This window comes from Pygocentrus nattereri, chromosome 17 (assembly GCF_015220715.1).
Source record: "Pygocentrus nattereri isolate fPygNat1 chromosome 17, fPygNat1.pri, whole genome shotgun sequence".
NCBI classification, from domain to species: domain Eukaryota; kingdom Metazoa; phylum Chordata; class Actinopteri; order Characiformes; family Serrasalmidae; genus Pygocentrus; species Pygocentrus nattereri.
In genome coordinates this window covers 15,508,028-15,526,886 of record NC_051227.1, presented here as the reverse complement: position 1 = coordinate 15,526,886, position 18,859 = coordinate 15,508,028, and the positions used below count along the sequence as shown (strand labels likewise).

Sequence of the window (18,859 nt, the reverse complement as noted above, 5' to 3'; positions counted from 1 at the left end):
CATCATCGTAGAGGTGATTTTCTTGTTTTTTTGACCCAGTTTTGGCATTTACGGCCTTAACTGAAGGCCCTGCTACAGTAATTACTGAGCTGAGTCCTGTAGCGAGCCGTGACTAACACGCCATATGGTTTACATTAGCAAACGCACATAATATGTAGTGCACAAGTTGTCTACCAGCTTTCTAGGACTGGAATGAGGAACCACCAGTATGTTTCAGAGTGAAGAGTGAGTGAAGGAGTCCCACCTGAGGGATGCAGTCTGTGTAGGCAAACATGGATTTGGAGCGGTCGTCGATGCTGATGTGGTACAGGATACACATTACAATCTGCTTATGACTCTCACTGCCTGCAGAAGAAAAGAAACAGCAGAACGTTCTTTAAAGGGGAAGCTTGGGGAAGAGAATTTCCCTCACTGTTCTTTTTAATAAAAGAGGTTAATGTGTTTAATGCTTTGAAACTTTATTAATGTTTACACGCAAAACATTACATTTTAAAGGTCCACTTTCCACTCCAGACAGTCTCTTCGGTCCAAGCTGCAACAGCCCATTTTGGATTTCTTGCGTTTGTAATGTCAAAAAAACGAACGTAAATTTCATGCATCTGTCAGCATGTCAGCTCTGCCCATTCATGCTGTTATCATACTGGGGTTCTAAGGAGTGTTAACACATGGGCAGACAGACAATCACACAAGAGGCTATTTACATACACTATATTGCCAAAAGTATTCGCTCGTCTGCCTTCACACTCATATGAAATTGAATGACATCCCATTCTTAATCCATACGGTTTAATATGATGTCGGCCCACCCTTTGCTGCTATAACAGCTTCAACTCTTCTGGGAAGGCTTTCCTCAAGGGTTAGGAGTGTGTTAATGGGAATTTTTGACCGCACGTGTAAGCACGTGTAAGGTCAGACATTGATGTTGGACAAGAAGGCTTGGCTCACAGTCTCCGCTCTAATTCATCCCAAAGGTGTTCTATCGGGTTCACTGGTGCGCAGTCATGTTGGAACAGGAAGGGGGGCCCAATGGGGAGAATGAATTGTCTAAAATCTCTTGGTGTTGAAGCATTAAGAGCTGTAGTGTCTGTAGTGATTGACCTCTGCTCACTATGCCCCTCAGCATCCGCTGACCCCACTCATTTTACGTGGCCGACCACTTCGTGGCTGATTTGCTGTCGTTCCTAATCACTTCCACTTTATTATAATCCCACTGACAGTTGACTGTGAAACATTTAGTAGTGAGGAAATTTCACGACTGGACTTGTTCCACAGGTGGCGTCCGATCACGGTACCACGCTGGAATTCACTGAGCTCCTGAGAGCGACCCATTCTTTCACTAATGTCTGTAGAAGCAGTCTGCTTCTACAAGCAGGGGCTTGGCTTTATACACCTGTGGCCATGGAAGTGATTGGAACACCTGAATTCAATGATTTGGATGGGTGAGTTTATACTTTTGGCAGTATAGTGCATATCAGTCTCATAGGCACAGTAACAGCTTACCTGGAAAGTTTGTGAATACATTTTAAATTGTCTAGACAAAGCCAGCTAACACTTCTTACACTTCATTGGGTTTGTATAGTAACTGTAGTGTTGCTACGAGGTTTCCATGGTACTCCAGGTTGTTTTACGGGCATTGCTTGGTGGTTATTATGTGGTTGCTAAGGTATTGCCAAGTCGTTTTGCTTTCTCATAGCTGGTTTGCAAGTGTTGGTAGGCCACTGCTGTGCTATTCCAGGTGGTTGCTAAGGTGTTGTTAAGCCATAGCTCTGCTATCCAAGGTGGCTACCGAGTATGTACTGACTGTGGTGGAGTAAGAGTTGCAAAATTTTGACCCTAGAATAATAATAATAATAATAATAATAATAATATTTAAAAGTAAAGATTTAAAACAATAAGTTGGCTTTTTTAAAGCCTGTTCAATTCTGAGTGATTAAGAGAGGCTGGAAAAGGCCAACTTACAAGAAAATACAAGAAAAATGGAGAATACAGGCCCTTTAAGCCTTTATTATACTATTGTTTAGATCAGTTTGGGCTTTTTATAGTTTTGGTTCTAAGTATCTGGCCTGTGTAATTACAATTTAAACCCAGATAGGAAACCATCAGCCTCAAACAAGTCAAATAAACTCTCTCATTAATAACATTTCCTCTTCAGAGAAACCACCCCCCTGCCACTCCACCCCACCCTCAGAGACACCAAACTCACTGAAGGATGTGCTATAAAAGCATTCATTAAAAAAACAGCAGCAAACCTGAGACCCCCAACTACACATTAACACATCAGAACACATTAGAACCAGCTGTGACCACTGGAGACCTCTGAAAAAGCAAGGGGAAAAGGAGAGAGAACGAAAAGAGGAGGGTAAAATGGGAGAAACACAGAGAGAGGCAAAAAAAGAACGAAAACAAGAGATGGAGAGAGAGATGAAGACAGAAGGAGGGACAAGAGACAGAGAGACAGAGATGGGCCACCATCATTTTTAACTGAGAAAACTTGAATACAGAGAATATTTGAATTTCAGTGATGTTAAAAAAAAAAGGTCAGCACAGCCTGGGCCTCAACGCTGCCCCCGGTGGCTAAAACATGTGCTTCTCATTAGGGGCGTCCAACAGCGCTGACCCACAGAGAGAGAAAGTTTTATGAGAGCTGCTGGGGAGCCTGTTAAACTCACCAAAAATGTCAAAATTACTGCAATAGTGTAAAAATTGTAATGCATAAAACTGCACTGTTAATGTGTGAAACTAATGTAAAATCTACTGTAATAGTGCAAAAACTACTTAAACTGTATAAATCTGTACGGATAATGCATGGAACAATAAAATCTGCTGTAAAAGTAGAAATGTACCATTAATGTAAAAACTGAAAATTGTTTTAAATGTCTTATAATATACTGTTGATGTAGAGAAATAATGTGACATCTAATCAGTGTATAAACCTGTATTGTTAATGAACGAAACTAATGAAAAAACTACTGCAATAGTGCAACAGCACTACTTTTAATGTATATAAACAATCGTCAATGCATACAATTAATGTGAAAACTACTATCAAATTTTTTTCCCCAGATGTTTGCTAAGGTGTTGGTAGGCCATTGCTGTGCTATTCCAGGTGGTTGCTAAGGTTTTGGTAGGCTGATAGTATGTTATCCCAGGTGGCTGCTAAGGTGTTGGAAGGCCATTGCTATGCTATCCCATGTGGTTGTTAAGGTGATTGTAAGCCATAGTTGTGCCATCCCAGGTGGTTGCTAAGGTGTTGGTAGGCTGCTAGTATGCTATCCCAGGTGGTTGCTAAAGTGTTGGTAGGCCATTACTATGCTATCCCAGGTAGTTGCTAAGGTTTTGGTAGGCCATTGTTATGCTATCCCAAATACAATTTTCTTCACTCTATAATAATAATGATTAATATAATAATAATAATAACAATTATTTTGGCTTTTTTCAAGCCTGTTTAATTCTGAGGCTGGAATAAGGCCAAGAACATAAAATACAAGAAAAATGAAGGATACAAACCCTTTATAATACTACTGTTTACATCAGTCTGGGCTGCTTATAAACAGTTTTGGTTCTAAGCATCTGGCCTGTGTACTTACAATTTAAACCCAGAAACTCCTGTAATTTTTTTTCAGGTGTTAAAAAAACAAAACAATGTTAACAGATGCCATCCTGTAAAGAAAATGATTAACCATGTTTGAAATGAAAAGTGCTGCTCAAATTTGGCCATTTCAAGTACGTTCTAAGTCTCTCTTTACACCTCTCAGCTAAAATAGAGAGAGAAAGAAAAGTGTAAACCAACAGACATATTACATTAAACACGTATCTGTCCTTTTCGGCCAAAATGAGTATCCCCTGTTAGCACTGCAGATACAGCAGCCAGCAGAGCTGTTTGCAATCACAGCTCTCATAAAAAATCACTTTAAAACAAAACCAATGCTTGTCCTTTTCAAACTCAAATTCAGGGCCTTCAAGCCAAGCTGGAAGACACTGTAGGCAGAGATGATAAAGCTGAGATGTAAGAACAAAAATATCCAGCTCGATGGAAAATCATCATTACACTGATGAAGATATCATGGCAATAGTAAACCCTTATAAAATAGTCCTTGAAAACTTCTTTAGTAACAAAAACAGTTCTATGCAGACGTTTGAACACTCCAAGAACCCTTAGCATGACAAAAGGGTTCTTTGCATCATGAATTGGTTCTACATACTGAGTGAGAATGTGCTGTAGATGATTCTATATAGAACCTTTTTAAAAAGCGTTCTATATAGCACCAAAAAGGTTCCTCTACTGTTAATTAAACCACCTTCTACATCAATTTGAAGCATCATATTCTTAGTTAATCCTGTAATCGGTTAATATCACATGGTGACATAATCAGAAATCAGAAGATGGTTTAGAGGCGCCACAAAAGTCATTATATTTAGAGGGAAGACTATAGAGAAACTAGAATTTAGTCTCTTAAACGGTATCATACGAATATGAATGTGTGTTAGTGGAGTTACCCAGCAGAGCGGTGAGCTTCGGCAGGAGCCCCACTTGCACCATCTTGCTGCGCAGTCCTGTGTCGAAGGAGAGGTTGAGGAGGAGGCGCAGAGCAACGTTCAGTAAATCCTCGTGTTCACACGGGACCAGACGAGCCAGTTTCTCCACCGTGTCCAGCTCCGCCTGACCGGTGTCAACAAACCACAGCACAGTTACACATAACATGCATTCACAAGACATTACAGTTTACACGACGGTTAGCTCTGACCACACAACCTGGAAAAAGCTCTAGATGTGCTGTTATATCTCATGTATATCAACAGCGTGTTCTTCGCTTTGTTACGTGCCTCACAGCAGAACTGGCGTAATCAGTAAGAGTTTGCAGCTGACGACTGCACACAGCCACTTAAGTGACGCCATCAAGATTGGGAATCATAAATTCTAACACACTGTAATATGCAACCTAATCTGAATGATTACGACATTAAAGTATTCACACTTGGTCCGTTTCAGTGTCTGAGGTGGACTCAGTCATGGTTTCCTTTACATATGTTAACAAGCCAAACTAGCTCAGAGCCTCTAAACAGCCCCAAAAACGATCTGAACTCAGGCCATCTCTCCAGCTGGTCGTAGTTCAGTCCATTTGCAGTTTATTTTGAGGTATGATTGATGTCTGACCTCAACCCGATAGAGCACCTTTGGGATGAATTAGAGTGTGAGCCAGGCCTTCTCGTCCAACATCAGTGTCTGACCTCACAAATGTGCTTCTGGTAGAACGGTCAAAAATTACCATAAACACACTCCTAAACCTTGCGGAAAGCCTTCCCAGAAGAGTGGAAGCTGTTATAGCTGCAAAGGGTGGGCTGACATCATATTAAACCCTATGGATTAGGAATGGGATCTCACTCAAGTTCATATGCGTGTGAAGGTAGATGAGCGAATACTTTTGGCAATACACTATATACATGCTGGTCAGGCATAACATTCTGACCATCTCCTTGTTTCTACACTCATTGTCCATTTTATCAGCTCCACTTACTGTATAGCTGCACTTTGTAGTTCTACAGTTACAGACTGTAGTCCATCTGTTTCTCTGATACTTTGTTACCCCCTTTTACCCTGTTCTTCAGTGGTCAGGACCACCATGGACCCACACAGAGCAGGTACTACTTGGGTGGTGGGTCATTCTCAGAACTGCAGCAACACTGATGTGGTGGTGATGGTGTGTTAGTGTGTGTTGTGCTGGTACGAGTGGATCAGACAGAGTTTTTAAACACTGTGTCCACTCACTGTCCACTCTATTAGACCCTCCTACTTTGTCAGTCCACCTTGCAGATGTCATCCTCAAGTCCTTCATCAGTGGTCACGCTGCCCACAGGATGCTGCCCACAGGACGCTGTTGGCTGGATATTTTGGTTGGTGGACTCTTCTCAGTCCAGCAGTGACTCTGAGGTGTTTAAAAACTCCCCTGCTGTGTCTGATCCGTTCAGACCAGCACAACACACTAACACACCACCACCACGTATTAGTGCAGTGTAAACGTAGCCTTTGAGTCGAGTGTAAAGATGAACTTGACATTAATCAATGCTCTACCTATACCTATAGTATACACTATTAAAAAAGATGGTGCTTCTTTAGTAAAGAAAATGGTTCTATAAAGAACGACGAACACTTAAAGAACCTTTGCATGGCGAAACAGTTCAACAGCTTGATGTAAATTGTACGTGAATGTGCTGTAGATGGTTCTTACACTCTTAGCAAGGTTCTATACATTAGGAAAAAAGGTTTATTTGGCTTGTAACAATTGTGAAACCCTTTTTGGTGCTATATAGAACCCCTTTCAAAAAGATTCTGCATACAGCCATGTACAGCATAACTTCTATCAGTCTGAAAAACTCTTTCACGATGTTCATGTGTTCATGGTTCTATATCAAACCATTATCTGTACTAAAGAACCCTTGAAGAACCATCCTTTTTAACTGTTATATAGATGAACATTGAACATGAACACTTTGCATGATTAAAGGGTTCTTTGCCTCCTGAAAAGGATCTTCAGACTGATGGAGAATGTGCTGTTTATGATTCTACATAGAACCTTTTTGTAAAGGCTTAGAAGTTTGACACTAAAGAACCCTTGAAGGACATTCTTTTTAAAAGTACATAGAACCTTTTTAAATAGGCTTTTAAATAGCACCCAAAAAAGACACCATAACAATAGAAGAACCCTTTTGGGTGCTGTGTAGAACCATTTTCAAAAAGGTTCTATATAGAACATCCAGCACATTCTCCATCAGTATGAAGAAACCTTTCATGATGCAAAGAATCCTTTAATTTAACTTCTTTGAGTGTTCATGGTTCTATATAGAACCTTTTACTAAAGAACCCTCATTTTAAGACTGTAAGACAGCACCTTTTAAGTCACGTTGGTAGTTTTCAGATTGTAATATGCACCGTTATATTTGACCTCGCCTCAAAATATGCAGCAATAAATGAAAAACACCAGATTTTTTGCCATTTAAGAATCATTTCCAAAAGCTGAAAACATCCTAGTTTTAAATTTTCGCTGCTGTGTGTCACTCAGAGGGCGAATAAATCCTCACCCAATAAATTATGAACAATGTCAGCGCAGATCTCTACAGATCTCATCTGCTCTGAACCAGCGGTCTTTAGATAGGTAGCCTCTTCAACTCCTTGAGACCACCGGTGGTTCCAAAACGCACTTGGTCATATTCTTCATAACGTTCAGATTTCATAAGCTACATTCAGAAGCTGGGCGTCGTATGAGGCTGTAACTCTTCTCTCCAGTCAAATAGATGGTGATGTCACTTTAAACCCTTATAATAAAAGAAGCTGAACTCAGTTTGTTTTTCTACTGAAAGTCGAGCTGTTTTTCCCCAAATCTGGGCTATAAACTATAAACAGACGGCGTCTCTTCAGTGATCTGCTCTGGAAACGTTACTTTAATAAAATAATATAAAGAGCGTCTGAGATTTTTGGCTTTCAGCAGTAAATTGTAAGCGTATAGTGATATGCATAGATATGCATGTTAATTTGAGGGGAGCTTTTATAATAAATAAATAAATAAAATAGAAACGTACACTTCTTTCATGCAGTCACTGAATAATCTGCCTCACAATTTGGTCAAAATTCAGATGGACAAACCAAGATATACCCTGGAACATAAGAGGTTAACTGAAAAGTTTTGTTTTAGATTATTTGTTATTTGAAGGGTTAGGGGATCTGCCAGGATGTCCCAAGGTTAGAAACCACATTAGAGACATTTTTTGCTTTGTTAAGACTTGTCAGTGAAATAATTACCAACAATAATAAAATGCTGGACAAACGGTTTTATTCGGGCTACAGCAGTGCTTGTGTGGTTTTCCCGATTCAAGGCAGTGGGTGAAGAAAGTTCAGATTTATTGGCTGTGAAAACCAGCAGGTGGAGCTCATTATCTTATTGGAAAATGGTGAAGTGGTTTCTGACGCTGTGACACGCTGTGATCTATGCTTCACTTCAAACTACAGACTTCAAGATGGCTGCAGCTACTGTTCTTACAGGACACAATTTCGTCCATTTCTCTGCACCAGGAAGCAATAAAATGAAAATAAACTCACCATATCGTTTTTGTTCTCCAGGAATATGCTGAGCTTTTTCAGGAAGGAGACCACCAGCACCAGCAGCTCCTCGCTGTCCCGATCCAGAGTCTTCACCAGCAGGTGAACAATGTTCTTATTTCTCATCTTCAGCTCCGTCCGTGTGTCCTCGGCCAAATTCAGCAACAGATACAGAGCAACTGGAACAGCAGGAGCACAGAACGCAGCATTTAACACAACTCAAGTGTCTTACACAACTCTCAGGAGGTATTAATACTATTCCAGACGGATCTGAACCGAATGCGGGTCAAAACTTCAGTTCTTTACCTTCATAAATATAGAACTGACACATTTGCTTTATTTCAGATACTGAATAATTTATAATAGACACTGAATAATTCATAATAGACACTGAATAATTTATAGCGGATACTAAATAATTCATAATGGATGCTGAATAATTAATAGAAAATGCTGAATAATCCATAGTAGTTACTGAATAATTCATAGTAGTTACTGAATAATTCATAGTGGATACTGAATAATTCACAAAAGACACAGTAGTAGTAGTAGTAGTTACTACTATGAATGATTCAGTATCCACTATGAATTATTCAGTAACTACTATGGATTATTTAGTATCTATTATCTACTATCTATTATTTAGTGTTAATTGTTCAAATAATTCAAAGCTACTGAATAATTAATATTAGATACTGAATAATTCATAGTTACTGAATAATTTATAGTGGATACTAAATAATTAATAGTAGATACTGAATAATTCATAGTGGATACAAGAAAAAAATTATATATTATTATTAAGATATTTAAAAATGTAGAGTAGTTATTAAATTATTTATAGTAGTATTTATATATATATATATATATATATATATATATATATATATATATATATATATATATAGTATTATTTTTGCTGAATAACACACAGTAGATGCTGAACAACCGATAGCAGATACTAGAGATATCAGAGTAGTTACTATTTAATTCAGAGTTGTAACTATATAATAAAAGTTAAAGGATAGCAAGTTTTAAGATTAATCATGTAATAATAATTCTGGGGTTAAAGCAGAAAGTGGAGGCTAAAATGGTAGAACAGTTGAACATTACCCCTCAGAAGCTGCTCCTGCTTGACCAGAAGGCTCTGATATTTCTTATAGGCTTTCTCGTGGTCCTTCCGCAGAGCCAGGTTGTCAGGATCTTCATCACGTAGGGGAATGTTAAGGACTCAGAGTGCTGAGTGAGGATGAAGAGGGTTATTTAACGCTATTTATCTTTATACCTATTGTCTACATTCTGCCCTTCCTTGTGAACAGAACACAGGCTATTGTGTACAGACTATTCAATGACACACATAGTTTCACCTGCCGCACAATACTGAGCTCTGCTCATATTCATAGTGACGAATCATCATGATAAGCTTTTCACAGCCGTCACTGATGTTTATGGATGCAACTCTCATTTTCACTGTGATTCGCTCCAACTAGCAGTCACTGGTTTTCACTGGCAACAGTGAGTGCGTTTACATGCACTCCATAATCCGATAACTGCAGAAAATCTGATTTTGTCAGTAAGGCGATCGATGCGTTGTCACGATTGGCCCCTAACTGTCCTGTCCATGTGCTCGTCTTGTGTTTACTTCCCAGTCCTGTCCATGTGCTCGTCTTATGTTTACTTCCCAGTCCTGTCCATGTGCTTCTTTGTTTTGGTTTTTAGTCCAGCCCCTTGTTTTGTGACCCACCTGTGTTTCCGCCTGTCCCTCGTTAACCCTTGTATTTAAGCCTTGTTGGTTTCTTGTTAAGTTTCTTGTTGGTCTTTGTTTGACGTGTTTGTTTTGCTTGTTCCGCTCAGTATTTGGATTTCTGTGTGCTTTGTCATGTCTGTCCCTCCTGCTCTTCGTATTGGCTACCAATTTGGACTGTCATGACCACGACCCTGGATTTGCTCTCAATAAAAGTCACTTCTCTCAGCGTATGCGTCCGCCTCCTTGCTCCACGTTACACGCGTTTACACACACTTGAGTAATCAGATAATGGGGAAGCTCCAGGTCTACATGAATCAGACAGTAATTGCATTTCTGCCTTACAACCAGCCAATAAGCTCACAGAAGAAGACGTGACGTAAACGCAACGTAAAACCCAAACTTCATTCTGTGGCATTTTTTTAAACATTGCGCCAAATTACCTGAAAATACAAACATAAATCATCTAGAAGATGAAGAATTTTTAAATCCTTTATTTTGTCAAATATGTAGTTGTTTTGCTGCGTCTCGAGGCGACGATATTTCTGGGTTGTCTCTTCTGCACATTCACAGACTGAGAAATCCGAAAGAAATCAGAGTAAGAGTTCACAGCACTGAGAAAGCTGATTACTGAGCTAAAATCCAGCCTCATTATCGGATTTCTTATTAGGATTTCTAGATCGGAGTATGGTGTTAACACAACCATTTGAATAATCGGATAACTGCAGAAATCGGATTATGATCAGATTATTGAGTGCATGTAAACGCACTCAGTGACTGATTTTCATCGATCTGCTTCTGATTTGTTACTCTGACAGGCCTCTATCAGGTGATTAAATACTTCATTCCAATGACGGACTGGTTTCATTTTCATTTCTCTCTATATACAATACTGTATATCAATTGTAGAATCTTATCCTCTGGTCATATTGCACGTGTTATTGTTTTGGTAGCCGGTGTCGACCAAACACTTTAAAAAAGTTCTTCAAGGGTTCATTGGTAAAGAAATTGGTTCTATATAGAAGTTTGAACACTCAGAGAACCATTTGCATGATTGCAGGGTTTCTGATATTGTGAAATGGTTCTTCAGATTGATGTAGAATGTGCTGAATATGGTTCTAAATGAACCTTTTTGAAAAGCGTTCTATATAGCTCCAAAAAGGGTTTTTCTATTGTTACAAGGTTGACATCATAACAATACCAGAACACTTTAGGGTGCTACATAGTACGCTTTTTTTAAAAAAAGGTTCTATATAAAACCATCTACAGGACATCGTCCATCGGTCTGAAGGACCATTTCACAATGTCAAAAACCCTTTCATCATACAAAGGGTTCTCTGAGTGTTCAGTTCTTTATAGAACCATTTATTGAAAATGGACAAATCAGTCATTAAAGCACTGTTTACCTAAAACTATTAGAGTACAAAATTAAAAGTAAAATATAACATAAAACAATATCTGCCACTGTTATCAGTTATCTTATTGTTGGAATCATTTGGAAGTAGAGAGAGAGAGAGAGAGAGACAGACAGAGAGACAGACAGACAGACAGACAGAGACTGCAGTAAGGATATAAGCCTTGCTCTTCTTGTCCAGCTCATCCTGCCACAGATCATATCTCTTTAGCTCATGTTCAATGATGTTCATGCACAGAGCACCGATCTTATAGTGCGTGATCAGCCCGTGGAACTGAGAGAAGCTGCAAAGCAAAGCCATTAAATCAGCCTTTAAAGTTCAAGATCATTCATCCTCCAGTGAACTCCATACACACTGACTCAGCCATTAAAGCGATGCTTCAGCAAAAAGTGCACAGTCCCCACAACCACTTTACCCCCATCAGCCACAACTAAATCACACACCTGCCTCAAACCGCGTAGAGTCTTTCAGCGATCTGTAAAAGACTTGATTATATGGTCTGTGACATTACAGGACACACTATTATCTATGCATAGAGAAGAGCACATTTACATCATTTAGCAGATGCTCTTATCCAGAGGTACTTACAGAAAGTGCTTTATCTGTCTAGAGAAAGTATCTTTGCTAGTTACCATTAGGTTAGAGAGAAAGACGGTCCTGAGCTCAGATACTGCTAGAAACAAAAGTCACTGTAAGTCCCCCAAAAGGGAACAGAGTTGAACACAGAACTCTGTGCCGTATAATACAATACAATAAACTACACTACACAGTGCAATACACTAAAATATAATCACGCAGTTAAACCAGGGTGCACTCAAAAGGTGACCCTTTTTCAACCTAATGGGGATTTCCAGAAAATGTTCCTAAATTTCTGTCATTCTTAAAGTGATTCAGAGTGGTTTTTGATGCAAAATGCTCTGTTGTGCCTAAAATATATATATATATATATATATATATATATATATATATATATATATATATATATATATTGTGATAGACCATGCATCAAACTTCTTGAAGTATTGTGAATTTCTGTTGTCTAAGTATCCATTTGGTCATATTGCCCACTACTGTTATATTACTAAGCTGAAAATGAACTGAGACATTACAGGTACATTAAAAGGCTACTCAAGCCATGTATTGCCTGATTCCCAAGTGATCAGTCAACGTGCCTCACTCACAAAGCCAAAATCAGTCATGCTGATCTGAAACCCTGGAGCACCGCGCAGTGAAATGATTTCACTGCTTTAAAATGCCTTCAATCTCATACTTGGCTGATGTGTTGAAGTGTGAGAGAGCAGAACAGGAAACGACGCCTTTTTCATTCTTCTGATGGTGTCAGTGCAGCACTAGAGAATTTGATTTGGTGACTGAAGAGGTCACGGACCGGACACAGATTTTTTTGTGGAGCGGAAAAATTTGAACATGAAGCTGGCGAGGGAGAAACTGACTTCAGCTTCGTGACTTTTTAGTGTTTGACTGTTTTTCTTGTTGCAGATTAAACGCATCAGGAAATCAGCTGAAGAGACTATAAATGCAAATCCCTTCGTCTTAAATCTCTCTCTTTGTCTTTTGGCTAGTAGCTAGGTGAGACAATAAAGGTTGCAATAGAATTAGCTTCTGAGTGGGGTGGAAGCTTTGACATCGCTTGCTCGACGGTCCTCTGTTTGGCAGCAAGTACAACTGATAGGAAAACGGGTGGAAACGGTAATTATGGTTTCTCATGTTTGCCGTTTTCCAAATATTTTAGTTTAGTGTGACACAACTTGCATAAAGTATGGGTCTCATCCAGGTCCCTTTTCCCCTGGCATGCAGACTGCTGGTCACCTAGCAACGCAGAGTCTCGCCCCACTAGAAACTAATGAAAAGGCAAAAGAGAGATTTAAGGCGAATATTTGGAGACGAATGGACTTATTCACATTTATAAGCAGCGCATTTTCCTGGTATGTTAAATCTGCAACGAGAGACTGTCAAACACTAAAAAAGTTGCGAAGCAGAAGTCGCTTCTCTTTCAATTTTTCTTGTTCCACCTTAAAATTGTACGCATTTACACTCTGGCGCCTCAGGCAGAATTTAAGGTGGAACAGGAAAAATTCAAACAAGAAGCTGGAGAATAAGAAGCGACTTCTGCCTCGTAAAACAGCTGAACATTGAGAGACATTTTACAAGAAACCGATCTACTTTTAAGGAAAAGTGTCCTGGCGGAGACGGGAGGAAAGCGGCTGTAGCTAAAGCTTAAAGCAGCGTACAGTAAGTAGGTGTTTTCATTCATCATTTTTCAGCCTATACTAGGACATCAGCACATACTGAGATATACTGGACATCAAATGCTGCGGCTCCCAAGCTGGTCTGATTTTTGTTGAATGGACAAAACGGCTCTTCTGAGCATTTGGTCTGTGACTCCTGACCTAACCTGGCTTTAATGCAGAGCTGGTCAGATTTCTCAATCATCCATGTGTGTTTCTGTTATGTGCCGCCACAGACTGTCTGGGCGCTGCACTTCTGCACTTCCAAGTTCCCCCTTTTACATTCTGTCATCATTATGTTACACATTAAATATTCAGAAAATCGATTTCTGAAATTTGTGACTCAATTCAGATCGTCCACATCCGCATCACGATGCATCTAAGAATCAACCCCCCCCCGGTCATATTAGTAACATATTCAATAATAATTACACAGTGTAGACTGAAATGTTATGACGTTGTCATCAAAACACAATCCTGTGGTTTATTCATATTTTTAAGTACTTTGAGGTCAACAAGAAGTTATAAGATGGTAAAAAGTGTAACTGTCTATTTACAGTAATTTCACACCATAATGTTTCTATGAATAGCTACGAGATCAGTGATCACTGTTCTTTGAATATGTAGCATTCTGAATATAAAATGTAAAAGTTCTGCAGGTTCATCTTCAATTTCTTAATTTTTACAACTTTCTATACACAGTTTGAAACTGATAAAAGATTAGAATTATTTTATATGTGAATTTGCAACTAAATTATTTTCATAGAATTGAAAACAGTGACCATTTAAACTGAACTGCAGTTGATCCAAGACCAGTTTGGTGTCTGACGTTTCTATAGTTTAGTATACTGGAGCTACGAGGCTAATGTAGCTAAAAAAGTAATGGAAGCTTACATCCCACCAATTAGCACAGTCTCTTTAAATGGCAAAGGGTAATTCAGACAGAGGACAGATACCTGGAGAAGCAGAAGAAGACGTAGACGATAGTGGTGGCCAACTCCACACTCTGTTTCCAGTCTTCTCTCAACACTCGAGCCAGAGCTCCTAACGCAGTTTCTGAACATACACAAACACAGATCACACAACTAGTATCTCACTCTACAACTGTCTATTGTCATAGTCAATATACTCATTATTTATATATATATATATATATATATATATATATATATATATATATATATAAAATACACAAACACACACACACACACACACATATGTGCGTGTGTATATGTGTATAAATAAGTAATAATTAGAAAACCTAATGTATTCATACGGCCTTTTGATTCCTAAAGGGGAAGTCCACTAAACTTTAAAAGTGTCTTTCTGTAAAGATAGATGTGAGATATTAAAAAAGGCTTTGACAGTGAAATGCAACCCCTTAGTGAAATTTACAGAGTCAGAACTGTTCACAGTGGTGCTGATAGGAACCAGACGTCTGAAAAGCCTCTAAAACAGAGGTGCACAAACTTGTTTGTCTTTCACATCAAACCACTCTGAATGATTTTCATTACATCTCAATGTATGAATCAAGCAGAAAGTTTGGAAAACTGGTGGAGTTCCCCTTTAATGCACTGTATTGTTTTGTTACCGTTACGTAGCAGCTCCTCCAGGTTGTCTGGGTTGCGGGCCAGGTGCAGGATAAGGGTGGAGCCTCTGATCTTTTCAGGGATGTTCTCATACAACAGCTCCACATATTCATCTATCTTATTAATGTTGGCCTCCTCATCAATCTGAAACAGAGCAGAAAGTACAGAGGTTAAGTGCTGGAAACGGCTCCGTACTGGATCACTGAAGAATAAAAGGCACCAAAACACGCATTTTCCATCATTTAGGAACATTTAGGAACTCCATACCTCCATCCCTTCAAATGGGGTGAGCTCTCTGGGTTTCATGAGCTTCTTCTCTTCTTTATCAGCTAATGAGTGAAAACAAAAGAAATATTTGAGACATCTCTGAAACGAAACGATGAGTGGAATCACGGTGAACAACTGCAAAAACAACTTTAATCATTTAAGACAGGATCTATACAGTATTACAGTGAGTTTACAGTCATTATACTATTACTATATACATTTACTGTAAGAGGTGGGCAATATGCCAATATTTGTCATTAATGTGATGAATTACGTCATAATATGTGACACTAAGCTTTTCTGAGTATATTGTGGAAACCGTCAGTACTTAAAAACTCTTCCCACCTGCAAGTTTGATAATAAAGAAAGCAAAATTTGTCCTGTTTAACTGGATTTAGTGCAGTGCAGCATGTGAAATGTTGGGTAAAAATCAGTGGATTTCTTTACAGCATATTTTCAACATGGCACTATTTTGTCTGTTCTAACTTATTAGATGTCAGAAATAATGTATTTTGTGACCTACTGTGTTATTGTGATAGTCCACACCTTCGCAGCTCTGTTTACTATACTATTTATATCACTTCTACATTTCTTTTATGTAATTATTAGAATAGGTCCAGCATCCTGTGACCACTGATGAAGGACCAACACAAACTGTACAGCAGCAGATGAGCTGTCGTCTCTGACTCTACATCTACAAGATGTTACCCACAAGGTAGGAGTGACCTAATAGAGTGGACAGTGAGTGGACACAGTGTTTAAACACTCCAGCAACACACACTAACACGCCACCACCACGTCAGTGTGACTGCAGTGCTGAGAATGATCCATCACCCAAATAGTACCTGCTCTGTGAGGGTCCATGGGGGTTCTGACCACTGAAGAACAGGGTAAAAGGGGGTAACAAAGTATCAGAGAAACAGATGGACTACAGTCTGTAACTGTAGAACTACAAAGTGCAGCTATACAGTAAGTGGAGCTGATCAAATAGACAATGAGCGTAGAAACAAGGACAGGGTCATAATGTTATGCCTGATCGTGTATATGCTTACATATTACTGTTTACTGTTGACTTACATAGACCTCTACCAAATCCAAACACCACTGAAATTACATTATTAAAGATATATGATTGAATCCAGCATAATCAGAGAGTATTAGACCTCTTTCAAGTTTCTCACAGTGAAAAATAATCTATTCTCGATGGTCCTTGGGTTTCAGTTGTGCGTTTTTTCTGTCGTGGCCACCATATTTGGGAAATATTTCAGCCTTTACTGCTCCACATGAATGTAACTAGAGGTGAAAGATGGCTAAAATTACTCTCTTTACTTTGAAGAGAAAAAATATTATTTAAACACTGAATTAAAGGTCTGTGTGTCTCTCGGCTTCTGTCACGTCCTCCAAGTGAATCGTTCACAAAGCACAGCAAATTAAAGGCAAAACTGAGAATATTTAATAATATACGTTTCCCAACAAAGTGCAGCCAAATTATTGAGCCAACAATATTTACGGTTAATGGAATTGTATCTGAACTACGAAGACTGCAATAGAGTTTTTCCCAACATTTCTCAAACGCATCAGTGTAACTGCTCTGTTCAAAGAGCAGCTACTGTTCACCCACAAACATCTCACAGTACACCTGTTCTACACTGTGTGTTAACTGGGTTGAGAAACAGTGACTAAATTACATGTCATTTAGCTCTAAAAAGCAGTTTATCTGACAAAGCAAACACTACATTAAATAACAGTACATAACATGCAACGGAGGACAGAGCAATTATTAGGCACTACATGCTTCAACACTTGATGGACCTGTTGTTGCTCCTAAACTCATCCATTTCACAGTAATAGTACCTATAGTTGTCTGGTGCAGATCTAGCAGGGCAGACATTTCTCAGACTGACTTGAGGTGCCATTATATGACAGCGCCTCATTAAAAAGTCACTGAGCTCTTCAGTATGACCCATTCTACTGCCAGTGTTTGTCTATGGAGATACTGTCTGGCTATATGCATGATTTTATACACCTGTTAGCAATGGGTGTGGCTGAAATACCAGATCTCAATAATTATTAGGGATGTCCACATACTTTTGGCCACGTAGTGTACCTTAACTATTTAAGACCAGTATTTACAGTTACCATTCAATAGCTAGTTCATCTGATCAGTCCTTCATAATATGTTTATTTGCATTCATTCTAATGTTCTATAATGTTTTTATGGGCACTAACACATTTAGCGCCCAGGTGAACCGTTTTAAACAATTTATCTGGCAAAGCAAAGAGCAGTACAGAGCATTTTTTTGCTTTAAAGTTTTCAGAACGTTTTTATGGACATACTGGGTTTAACCCTTGCTATAATACCTTTACTGCCGGGTTTCTTTCGGTTCTGCAGGTAGAAGAGCAGATGCTCCACCTCGGCCACTTTGGAGGGGTGGATGAGCTTGCATTCCTCCACCACCTTCCTGGCCAGCAAGGCTACGTCAGTGCTGGCGTTAAGACTCTTCAGTCGAATACTGCAGCAGAACAGAGAACAGGCGCAAGAGCACTAAGACAACGTTCACATTACAAGCCTCGCTGGTCAAATCCATCTTCTGCTCAAATCTCTCTGACATGATGTTTCACACTCGTTTAGGTCAGTGACTCAAATCTGTCATTATGAGCTCATCCTGCTCAGTAACGTCACGTGACTGAATCACTGCATCATCAGCAGAAACTAACGAGCAGAACGAGCTTCGCTGAGAAGATCATTAACTCTGATCAGCTGTCAGCTTCATTATTAGAGCCAGACGAAGGAGAAAAAGGTGAGAGAAGCTGCTTTTCCTCCGTTTACAGGCTGTTCGGCGCTGTTGCCATGGTAACGCTGAATGATGGTCACGATCAGTGGAAAAAAAGCACATGAATTTAGATCTGAGGGTCACATTAAGGTCACATGGCCACGAATCGGATACGTATCCGATTCAGGACCACATATGAAAGTGGCTCAGGTCGAATTTGAAAAGATCAGATTTGTGTCCACACAGTCCTGAAAACATCAGATCTGAGTCACTTTAAGGCAAAAAATCTGATTTGTGCCACGTCAGCCTGGTAATGTGAACGTAACCTAAAAGACCACCAACAAGCAAGATGACATAAAACTCACCCAGACTTAAAACTGCAAGGGCACCAGTTCCACATCAAACACGACACTCATGATATTCAAAGATTATTGCTCACATTTTTTGACACTCCTTTCTCTCCTCATGCACAGCATCTCCTCTCTCGCCCCGGATGGACGCCTCCACCTCATAGTGAACCACTAAGGCTTTCTCAGTGGGATGCACGTCTATATTCCCAGGTTTCACCTTCCTGAAAAAGACAAAACAAGAAAAAAAGAACAGGGCTATGAGTAAATGAGTAATCAGGGATTATTAAATCAGTCCAACAATAAAAAATGACTTGAACTGAACAATAATAACCCACAAAGGTCTTTCAAGGACTGAAAAATACTAGAAAGCCATTAAAAAGTA

General features: G+C 39.3%; 1 protein-coding gene across 2 annotated transcripts in view; it reads right to left on the bottom strand.

Annotated features, from left to right (window-relative positions):
- kifap3b (kinesin-associated protein 3b) overlaps positions 1-18,859 on the bottom strand; it is a 57,716-nt gene that overhangs the window by 35,190 nt on the left and 3,667 nt on the right. For both annotated transcript variants that reach the window (XM_037546761.1, XM_037546762.1), the window contains exons 2-11: positions 18,567-18,698; positions 17,715-17,866; positions 15,354-15,415; positions 15,089-15,230; positions 14,454-14,553; positions 11,410-11,534; positions 9,206-9,304; positions 8,093-8,271; positions 4,498-4,660; positions 245-345 (exon numbers count right to left, since the gene is read on the bottom strand). In XM_037546761.1, the coding sequence (XP_037402658.1) occupies positions 245-345; positions 4,498-4,660; positions 8,093-8,271; positions 9,206-9,304; positions 11,410-11,534; positions 14,454-14,553; positions 15,089-15,230; positions 15,354-15,415; positions 17,715-17,866; positions 18,567-18,698 (1,255 nt within the window). The remainder of the gene's footprint in view (positions 1-244; positions 346-4,497; positions 4,661-8,092; positions 8,272-9,205; positions 9,305-11,409; positions 11,535-14,453; positions 14,554-15,088; positions 15,231-15,353; positions 15,416-17,714; positions 17,867-18,566; positions 18,699-18,859) is intronic.